The sequence below is a fragment of the Pterocles gutturalis genome, unplaced genomic scaffold (genome assembly GCF_000699245.1).
Source record: "Pterocles gutturalis isolate BGI_N339 unplaced genomic scaffold, ASM69924v1 scaffold10325, whole genome shotgun sequence".
NCBI classification, from domain to species: domain Eukaryota; kingdom Metazoa; phylum Chordata; class Aves; order Pterocliformes; family Pteroclidae; genus Pterocles; species Pterocles gutturalis.
In genome coordinates, this window is record NW_010138242.1 from 749 (window position 1) to 11,604 (window position 10,856).

General features: G+C 56.0%; 1 protein-coding gene across 1 annotated transcript; it reads right to left on the bottom strand.

Moving 5' to 3' along the window:
• Positions 1-2,138: 2,138 nt before the first annotated feature.
• AGPAT6 (1-acylglycerol-3-phosphate O-acyltransferase 6) lies at positions 2,139-9,522 on the bottom strand. The gene is made up of 12 exons (XM_010082912.1): positions 9,089-9,522; positions 6,504-6,573; positions 5,902-6,199; positions 5,654-5,728; positions 5,146-5,235; positions 4,942-5,035; positions 4,365-4,480; positions 4,090-4,145; positions 3,673-3,758; positions 3,310-3,438; positions 3,150-3,229; positions 2,139-2,521 (listed from the first exon to the last, which is right to left on the bottom strand). Exons 1-12 carry the CDS (start codon positions 9,251-9,253, stop codon positions 2,413-2,415), a joined length of 1,368 nt encoding a protein of 455 aa, XP_010081214.1. The 5' UTR covers positions 9,254-9,522; the 3' UTR covers positions 2,139-2,412.
• Positions 9,523-10,856: the final 1,334 nt, after the last annotated feature.

The following is a 10,856-nucleotide window of genomic DNA, read 5'->3' on the forward strand; positions in this document are numbered from 1 at the left end:
TCCAGTGGCAGCTCAGGATGTGGGACACAGTGAGTGCAGCACGGCCGGGTCACCCCACAGCTCTCTGGGGCGGGGGCACCCTCCAGAGCCGGCCAGCCCAGGGGACGGCAGGGGGCTTAGTTCAAACAGCCCCTGGGTCAGAAACTCTGCATAAACGGTACAGCTGCCAGCCAGACAAGGGTGGCACTTTTCTTTTTTTTTTTTTTTGTTTTTAGAGCAGCAAAGCATTAGCCCCATGGGTTAACAGGCACGGATGGAGGATTGGTGAACTGGTGTTACCAGCTGTACCTAATAAGTTGGGTAAAACAAGAAAATCAAAATGCTGGTGACTAGACCCTAAATGCCATAATAAACTCTTAACGAAGGAGGGGTCCTCGCCCGGGTAACCGAGGTATCTGTTAGCAATGAGCAGTTGTTCTGTTTTCTGTGGGTAGCGGAGGAGCACAGGCAACACACGCCAGCTCTGCAGATGTTGTTAACCATCTCCTGCTTGGCTTTGGCTGCTTTAGGTTTATTCTCTTAGTTGTAAAGGAAAAGGTACCAGGCTTTGCTGCTTTGTCTCTTTTTCCTCCTAGATCAACTGCCATAGCTAAGTAGGACAGAAGAGAAGAACATGAAATTGAGGTAACGGCGAAGAGCATGGGGCCCATAAGGGTCTCCATCACCAAACGAGAACCGCCTGGTTTCTCCTGGTGAGGCCGAAGGTTAATGGTCATCATGTGAAACAGATCACCAATAATTGAATGCAGCATTTGTGCAGGTAATGTCTCTGTGTGTGTATTTATAAAGGATCATATTTTGAGCACTATAAGAAGATAAATCAATTCAGTATGGAAATATTTCCCATAACTGTACATTAACACATCATACGCTATCAAGTGTCACCTCACATCCCTGTGAGGAAGGAAGACTGTCGCCACTCAGGTATTGTGCTGGGAATATTTTGGTTTATTTGTGCTGAAGTTGGTGGTCTTGGGGCAGGTGGAAAACAGCTCACACCTCCTCCACTGTGAGCACAAGCTGTGCGGACCCTGCCAGCACCTTGTGTGCAGGTGAAGACACCCCAAGTGAAGAAGGGAAGGGAGGGTGGGTGGGTGGCACCCTGTCTCTTGGGAAAGGTGAGGGAGATTCTGACCTCTCCTGCTCTCTGTTGCTTTCTTGCTCTGTCTCTCTTTCTTGCTCTAATGGCATTTTACTCAAATAAAAACAAGTGGGCAGTAAACCACCCTGGTAGCTACTGCAGGGAAATTCAAATTTAAGGACCCTTCCACAGAATAGCTGTCCTCGCCTGGGGGGTAGCAGATGCCCTCCCCCAACAAACAGACACTTGGGGTACAAAGGATTGCCTTCTCTGGTGTCCTGGAAAGTGCAGGCAGGCTTCAGCAAGTAACAGTGAAATAGCATTTGCTTGTAAGAGCAAGCAGAGGTGGAAGTGCTACAGTTTTGTAGGAACGTAAGGAAAATAAGAAAATACATGGGATGAACACTCAAATGGAAGTTGCTTTACTGAATAATATACTTGCCGAGCTGAGAGGGAAAGGGGTACCGCCTCCAGCACAGGATCACCATTTCCTTGCAACAAGCTGAGATCATCTATGTGCATGTTGGTGTATTACAAAATCAGATCCCACTGCTTCCCTCAGGAGACATCTGAAAGGGGATCTCCTGCCCCAGCCATGGTGCCTGCGTCTCCTCCTCACCCTGGGCCCCCACCACAGCACGCCTGGGTTCCTCCAGAGCCCCACCTGCCCCATGAGGGACAGTTCCAGGGGACACAGGGAGGGTCCAGAGAGGGTGCCCCTCACTGTGTGAGGAACCCCAGCGAAGGGGCTGTTACTCAGAGGCTGGAGAAGCAACGGTCTGGGTCTGGGTACAACAGGAGGGTGATGGAAGGAAGACAAACCTTCTCCTTCTGGAAGAGAAGCTGGAAATGGCCTGAGGCACCACACGCTGCTCCCAAGGGATTTATGCCGCAGACGTGAGAGGCACAGGCTCATGAGACTCCCACGGTTGTCAAGGCAGCTAACTTCAGCGCAGCTCACCAGCTTCTGCGCCGTGGGAGACTTGTGACTGACACACAGGCACATCAACACACAAGTCCTCCCCCCAGGCCCGCAAACACCAGATGGGAGCACACAACACCATCAGTGTTTCCTTTAATATTGCCCCTGCAAGGGGCTTCACTGTAACAGAAACAAGAAGGCATCTTTGCCAAGAGCTGCCCAGGGCCTGAAGACTCTGGGCAGTCATAGTGCCTCCGGGAAAGAACAGCCAGAGGATGAAGGAACAAAGTCCAAGCAGCTCCGGGGTACCCCAAGTCCAAAGATTCGGAGCTGCTCCAGACGAGCCCTGGCTCCTGCTGGATGCAGAGGGCTGTGGCCAGGCCCAGTGACAGCACTGGAGGCAGAGGGCTCAGGAGCGGCTCCGGTCTTCGTGGTTGCCTACAATCATTTTGCTGTAGAGTTTCTGTTGCTCCTCCTTGAATGCGTCTTTCACCTTCTCCCTCTTCAGTCCTCCATCCCTGGGAAGAGAGTCACACCATCAGAGGAGCTGCGGGCACGCGCCGCCTGAAACCTCAGCGGGGGCTGCTCAGAGCAGGTCAGAGCTTCTGCAACAGCTGGACAGCCACACTTGTACCTGACACGGCCAGGGCACGCTGCAGACCAACTGTCCCCAAGGGCAGTTACTGTCACACCTCGCTCTGCCAGGAGCTGCACCCACGGCCCCACACTGTGCCCAACACGGCAGCTCTGGCAGAAATGAGAGCTGCTCTGGCACCACTACAGTAGACTGCCTGCAGGGTCCCTCTCACTCCCAGGCTCTGAAGTTCCCAGTGCCTGAAAAAGGAAGTTCCCAAGCTCAACCCACTTTGCTGAGCCAGCATCAAGTAAGAACCAGGGCGTCCCAGTGCAAGCTGGACTCACAGAATGAAGCCCTGGTGCCCAACACACGCAGCAGAAGCAAAGACCCTGGTCCCTGCTACAGAAGAGCAGTTTTGAAGGTCACAGGCAAGATGCATCGCCATTTCTCCATAGGCCTACTCTGCCCAGTGCAAGACAGAAACTCGGCTCTGCAGCCCACAGGCACATACCGGGACCCAGGAACAAGGAACCCCGTCAGCAGGAGGACAAACGCCTGCCTTGACTCACCAGAGCAGATCCACGAGGCCACCCTGCCTGGCAATGGCTGACTTCACTCGATTGGCAAACTGGACAGCGTCCTCTTCGGGCTGTGGTGAAACAACACTGCTCAGCAGGAGCAAAGGGCCAAGCGGGTCGCAGACAGAGAGGCCAGGGTCACCTTACTGACCTGCCTGGTCATGGGGGGCAAGTACCAGACGCTGCAGACGATGGCCCAGCTGGTCATCATCCTGAGGAGGTAGGTCACCATGCCGTACTTGCTGCTGTTCCAGAAGGCATCGCCAAACTGCGGGTCGTACTACAGAGACACAAGAGCTCATGAACGTCAGGCAGAGGCTGCACCCTCCCTGAGGCTCCAAGTTCCACCCCCAGCTACCAGCCAGCCTTCCCACAGCACTAATGGAGCGACTGCAGCTTCCCGGTGCCCTTAGACCCTGCAGGCTGTTGACCCAGCAGTGCCAAGACTGGGCTGCCAAGACCAAGCTCCCATGCAGAGGGCTACTTGTGCTTTTAGAATGTTTGCCTTCCATACCTTGATGGCTACAGGGTAAACTGTGGCTCCAATTTCAAAGCTCCCCTTTTTGAACATCATCACAGACGTGTTGTTGATGCAGGTTCCTGAAAGAGGCAAGCACAATCTTCTCAATTTCCCTTTGCAAGTCAGTTCAGAAGCCTAAGCTATACACCCAAGAGCTAAGCCACAAGCACCCAGAACCTGCTTCCACTCACGCCAAACCCTGCTCTCTCTGTGCACAGGATGTGTCCCTGGGACATCATATCTGACTTCCACACTCTGGGTTCAGTCAACTCTAAGGATGCAATGTCCCCTTTCTCTCAGTGAAGGGTCTCAAGGCCCTTGGCTGCGTAAGAAGGGAAGGAGCAGAGGTGTGGTGCTGTCCCAATGCACCCTCTCCTCCACGTGCTCGTCTGGTCTTGCTCCACAACTCACCTTCCGGGAAGATAAGAATGGGCAGCTTGCTCTTGTCCTGGACGTGCTCTGTGAGCCTAAAGAGAAGAGTGTCGCCATTTAGCACAGAAGCGATGACGAGCAATGCACACAGCGCACATCCTTATCCTGCAGCCACTGGGGACTGTCCGGGTGCCAGCAACAGTGGCACAGCCTCCCACCACCCAGGAGCAAGGCAGCATCCCCACCCAAGGGAAGTGGGCAGCCGCCTCCCTTGCCCAGCCTCCAGACCCCTCCCTGCAGCCAGCAGCTGTCACCTTTTGGCGACGAGGTGACGATCCTTGACCTCAGAGCGTTCAAACCAGACATGGGGGCAAGCTTTCACCATGGCTCTCTGTATCACACCCATGAGCCCTCCGTGGACCTGACCCACCTGCACAGGCAAGAAGACACAAGTTACAAGGCCTGGGGACACAAGAAGCCAAGGCAGCTCCCAGCTTCACAGCCGAGCTGAGTTTCTCTTCCTAACCCTGCCCTGGAAAGGCTGAGAGGAAAAGTCCCAGGCTCTGGCTGGAAGGACAGAGGCAGCAAGCCCCAAGTGCTTTCCACGTTGCAGGAGCTCCAGCTGGGGAAGCGCTTTGCTCTTCCACAGACAGCAAAGCCCAGAGCTCTACTTGCAAAGCAGTGCCCAGAGCCCCCCAGTGCTCCGAGTCCCGGGCCAGACTCGCTGGAAAGCCACAAGGCCCCTGTGCACAGGGTGTGAAAGTGCCCTGCGATGCCATGCAGCCAGAAGTAGCTCTGCATGCTCAAAAGCCTCTTGCTGCTCGCTCCTTGTCCCGTGCACTTGCTGCTCCCACCACGCACGCGGCCAGGCCCTGGCGGGCAGATCCTCACCATCGCATAATAGCCATCGCTGGCCAGGATGATCACGTCAATGGGGGACGTGTGATTGGCCACGCAGATGCCTCCATTTCGGGGTCTGTTTTCTCTAAATGCAAAACAAAGGTACAGATGAGGACAGAGGAACGAAGCGTGAGGCCGGCAAGAGGCACGGCGTGGGGCAGCCATGGGAGGGGACAGCCCGCAGCGCCTCCTTACCGGTCGTGGTATGTGATGATGGCTGTGAGGGCACGCACGCAGATCCGGTAACACATCAGGTGGACGTGCTTGCTCAGGAACTCCTTACACCTGCGGCCAGGACAGAGACCATCACCCCCAGTTCCACGATCTGCCCTGTATGGTGCCACTCCACCCAGCTGCCCCAGCCCACGGGACCCCACTGAGACCTCACACCTCTCCTACTGACACACGGCTCGTCCTGGGTCTTGCCACTGGCTTATGACCACTGATTCTTAAATCCTAAGAACCAAACTTTGGCCTTTGCTCTTCTCTGTTCCTTTTCGTTCCGGAGCCCGGGGCTCTGTCACAGGCTCAGTGCTCACACCTAAGCCCTTTGTGTCTGTTCCTGGGAGGATACAGATGCCAGGACCACCCTCCTTGTCTGCAGCAGGCAGAGCAGACACGCCTTGCAGGAAAACTTCAGGATTATGAGATCTCAGACTGCACGGGGGGCTCCCCACCCCTCTTCCCTCAAAGATGAACTCACCTTCCATTTGGCAAGTATCCTACCACCGTAGTACCAGTCACCAACAGGCTGATGCCAGTAAACGCCAGAGCTATCCTGCAGAAAGAGGGAAGCTACACGCTAGCAAAGCCAGGCCACGGGCTCTGCTCACCAAGTAGCCCGTCTCTCCTGATCGTGTGGAACAGGGTCCGTGGGGCTCGGAGACACCTGCTGCAGCGGGGACAGGCCACCAGCAGCCTCTCGTGGGCAGGTCCCGCAGCAGCACTCACCGGAGGGGCAGCAGGAAGCAGTAGCGGATGAGCATGCCCAGACCCCAGAGCACGGTGAGGCGCAGGCTGATGTACTGGAAGTTGTAGTTGGTCCTGCTGAGCAGGTTCCAGGACTCCAGCTCCTCAGCTGAGAACCTCTTGGTCACCTCATCATCCATGATGGTCTCGATGCCTTTGCGGCAGAAATAGAAGATGTCTGAGAGCTCAAACTCAGGGGCGTCCAGGGCTTTGCCACTGCCACTCCGGCGGATCTCCTTGATCTCCTCTTCCAGCGATGTTGGCTCCTTTGCGATGATACCTGCAACATGCCGCGGGCGGCTCTGAGCAAAGCGTGACCGGCTCACCGCAAGCCAGCTGAGAGCCAGGGCCCCCTTCCTTCCTCCAGTCCAGACAGGCATCCCCCAGTCCTCACAACCACCTCGAAATGAAGCGCTCCCAGAGTGCTTCCCTCCCCTTCCTCACGAACGGCCTCTCCACAGCTCCCTCCAACCCAATGGAACAGGCTTCCCAGCGCACATCAGCTCCTCCGAGACACCACGCTTACTCCCTCTCCCACCAAGAACTTTGAGCTTCTCATGTCCCCATGCAGGGCAGGATCTTACCATTGACGTAGGGCTTGTATAAGGGATGGTTCTTCTCCTTGGCACCACGCTCTATCCTCAGTGTCGCCCACTGCAAGAGACACACACGACAAGGAGGGTTCGCCTGCAGCTCCACTCCATGCTGTCCCTGTGTCACCGCTGGCTTCCAAGGAAAACCACAGTTAAGGGGAGAAGATGGGGCTACAGCAGGAGGCCTCTGCACAGAACTGAAAGGGTGAGTGATGGACACCGCTGAACCAAGGAGGAAGCAGAGACTGGCCTGGGAGGAACATTTTCACAGCAGAGATCTGCCTGCAGTGGGACAAGAGGACGAGCGCAGGCACAGGACAGCCACAGTGGGCATGCGTTTGTGTGACACCCCGCACAGCAGAGCCCCAGCGGGACGCAGGGGGTGCTCAGCAGCGAGACGGCTCAGCAAGATCCACAGCCTCCGTGTGCTGCCGGCTGCGTCACCCCCTGCACACGGCTGCTGCTGCACAGCCTCCACACGGACCGTGCATCCTGCTGGGGTGTCCGCGCTGCAGCACGGGACCAGGCACCACGGGACCAGGGCTATTTTTCAACCCTCATTTCTTCCACGCTCAAAGCAGAGACTGTGTTTTCAGGCTGCTGATAAAAACACCAGGCTGATGTTGGATGGTATCCTTCCCTCCCCGATTCTGCCAACAGCCACTGCTGCTCAGCTCGCCGGTCAGTCCAGAACAGCAGCAGCAAGCGCCCTCAGACAGCATTCTGGCAGCTGCCTGACAAATCCCATGCCCAGACTATCTGTAACCTGCAGAAATCTCTCTCTGAGCTAATTCCCAAAGGCACCAGCAAAAACTGCAGGCTGGATTTCTGGCCAGTCGTCCTGCCTGCCCTCCAAATAACCCTCTCAGCCTCACGCTCTTCTGCACAACACAGCCTGGGAGAACAAGCGTCTGAAGGAGGACGTGTGTACAACACGCCTTTTGCTCCAGGCCAGTTGCTCCATCGGGGATCAGGGAAGGAGGAAGCCGCTGGGAGCTCCTGGCACCCCGGTCTCAGCCCACACCGGCACCAGATCAGCAGGCAGCGATGTGGGAACGCTAACTGCATATGGAGCATCCGGCTCCTCCCGCAGCCTCCTCTGCCAGCAGAAGGAACTGCAGGACTGCAGAAGGCAGCCTAGACACTGCCATCCCAGGAGAAGTCAGAAGAGGAGCTCTGACCCAGCGGGAGCTGGGCAGCCTACAGAGAAGGTGTTCCTCAGGAGCCCAGCACGGCTCCATCCTGACTGCAGCAGCAGAAAAACCAGACTCCCAGCTGGGAAGCACCGGGCAGGTCTCCCTCCCCACCAGTCTCTGTCCCACAAGCTGCCAGCCTCCAGGACTGTCCCTCTGAGCTGGGTTCACGATGTTGGCCTCTACAGCTGGGACGATCTTTTGGGTGAATAACACTCCCCAAAAATACAATTCTGAGTGACCAAACCTAGTGAGTGAATTTTTCCACCACATCTGTGAGCATCTCTCTCCCATCACAAAGATTCTTTGATAAAAGCTGAAATAGACTTAAATGCCTTTTCAGAGAAATTGTTTCAAAATTAAACATCAAAATAGGTGTTGAGATTAAACATTGCTCAACTGAAGAAAGAAACAAAAAATGAAAGCCCAAGCTCTTCCCATTCACACCTCAGGCTTTTAGGAGGCCTGACAGGTTAAAGAGCTGAACACTGCAAGCTCCAGGGCTGCCTTCCCAAGCTACCAGTAGAGACACTTCTGGGGAGCACCAGCCCTGTTCAAACAGCAGTGGCTCTACCACAAATCCTTTATCAGCTTGAACTACATGTTTAAGAGCCTCAAAACTCCCTATCAAGCACAGGGCAACCATTTTCCTTTTGCTCGGGCTGCCAGGGTAGGTGGCGTACGCTTTATCTGCTGGAGTTTGGCAAAATTTCTGGTCTCACCAGGGACCTGCCTCAAGGAGAGGTCCTGGCGGTGAAACAGCCCATAAAATTCATCTGCCACAGGCCAGCAAGGGAACAGCATGACCCCAAGTTGGAAAATTCCACTTGGCCTGCCTGTGCCAAGAGGACCAGCAAGGGCTGCTGGTCCAGACGCGGCTGCTGGGCGCCACAGATAAGCCGGCGGCACTCCGGGACACGAGGGTGTTGAGAGCTCTGGGTTCTGGCCGCAGACCGCTCGGGGTTGACAGTACAGAGGGTCCTGCCTCACCTCCTGCTTTTCCTTCCCCCAAACACATGCTGGGGAGGAGCAGCCTGCTGACAGTTGCCTTGCCCCTCCCCATCACACCCTGCACCCCCCACTTGGCTTCTCTCCACATCAAACTGTAGCAGCACTCTGCCTGGCCTGGGACGTTAACCCATCCAAGCACACGCCGCCTCTCAGCACACCTACAGATCCCTCCGTGCTATCGCAGACTTAGGGGCCACACTATCCTGCTGCCCCAAACGGGCCATCTGGGACCCGCCCGTGCCACCAACAGACCAGCCTCCCACCCCAGCCATCTGCCATGCTCTGCTGAGGGGCGTGAGCCTCTCTTCCCAGCACGACCACACGTGACAAAACCCCTGTAAACACACAGAAAATTCTGAAAACACAACTTACCTGGAAAATCTTTAATAACGTTTTCATGTAAACCTTGCGGATGCCAAAGGAGACTCCAAAAATTGCTGGCACGATGATGAAAACCAGAAGCAGAGTGAAGAGGACAGTTATGGAAATCCCCAAGAGATTAACAACCAGGCTGTCAAAGGGGAGCAGGAGGAACATGGTGGAGGCCAGGCAAGGCTGGTGCCCTGCGGCCGGACAGAAGGGCTGCCCGCGGTGACTGACCAGTCCTCCTATTATTCAGCAACAGTCTCACACATGCACCGAGTCCGCAACCTGCTCACAGACCCCATTCCAAAGTTCACATCGTTTTTGGGCTCTACGAGACAGGGAATGCAACAGGATCAGGGAGAGCAGTTGGGAAAACAAGTAAAACAATCTGCCAGGAGCCCGGGCGAGTCCACAGTGCGGGCAGAGGAGCTCAAAGACGACAAAACACACACTCAGGTTGCTCCATGGGCGTGCAGCGGGCACTGCAGTGACACAGCTGCGCGAATCCTCCCAAGGCACTGCCAAGCCAGTCCTGCTGCGGGGCAGCTTGGGAAGGAGCCAGCGGCAGAATACCCGCCCGGCTGCCGGGAGCAGGCCGAGACTCTAGCGGCAGAATACCCGCCTGGCTGCCGAGAGCATGCAGAGTCTCTTCACAGGGACAAGGTGGAGTCCATCCCTGAGCCTGCATTGGAGGAGGTCGAGGGAGTTGGCACTTGCAGCAGCCTACCGTACGTAGAGCTATTATTGCTCCTTCCGTGAGGACACAGGCACTAGCGCAGATCCTTGCATGATGCCTGGAACAAGTTTAATTCCGGAGGTCTCTGGCATCCACTCACGCTGAAGGGTCATTACAGACACGAATGAAGCCCGTGAAGCTGGAAAGCTCTCAAAGCAGCGCGTTGGCTTCTTGGCAGACGAGGCACTCACATGCCACCAGCACTAGTGGAGGAAAGAGAAACTGAAGTCAGGCAAGTCATGCAGCTCAGAGAGACGTCAACTCAGAGAAGCTGGCAGGAGGCCAGGGACAGTGGGCTCTGACACTGGGAAGGCAGCGCTTGGGCTGAGATCACATCACTCGGAGCAGCTCCTGAGACACAGCAGACTTGGACTGGCACTCCAGCTACTGCCTGGCACTGTCACCGACCTGGGAATCACACCCTGCTGCTGCTCGTCCTGTATTTTCATACCATCCACGCCTCAGACGGAGCAGACTCATCCAGAACCACGCCTAGAGCACAGGACGCTGCAATCAGGTCCCAATACAGGAAAGGAGCCAATGGAGTGACAGAAAACCCTTCCTCATGACAAAGATCTTATCGCCGCTCTCACTCCAGAGGCATCCGAGAGCACGGGGTACCCAGATTCCTGGGAAGGAATCACTTCCTCCGCTCCCGCACACACACCTCACCCCTGAGTCACGCAGGGCAGCCCCACAGGACAGGAAGCCAGCCTGAGGGGAGAATTACTGTGATGATTAGCCAAAGTGGAACTTTTTGGGGCACAGGGACCAGCCAAAGGTCAAACACCTGGCTCTGCAGCCCTTCCGGGGGTGACGTCCTCTGCAGCACAGGGATGCACCAGGCCACCTGAGGCGAGTAAAAAGCCACGAGTCTGCTCGGGGGAAACTTCCCTCTGGGTATCACCTTCATCCGGCTGCAGAGCGTCAGCCTGAGGGTGGGATTGCACAGGTACCTGGCAGGCGCAGGAGGCAGAGCACAGGAGAGCCTGGGACGATCCTTGTGCTCCCGTAGCACTGCCACGCCAGGAACGCCGT

Bases quoted from the DNA above. Each gene is read 5' to 3' on its own strand.
- AGPAT6 (XM_010082912.1), bottom strand. From the start codon at position 9,253: ATGTTCCTCCTGCTCCCCTTTGACAGCCTGGTTGTTAATCTCTTGGGG. The intron at 6,200-6,503 runs GTAAGATCCTGC...GGCATGTTGCAG, and splicing joins ATACAAGCCCTACGTCAATG to GTATCATCGCAAAGGAGCCA. The intron at 5,036-5,145 runs GTAAGGAGGCGC...TTTTGCATTTAG, and splicing joins ATCATCACATACCACGACCG to AGAAAACAGACCCCGAAATG.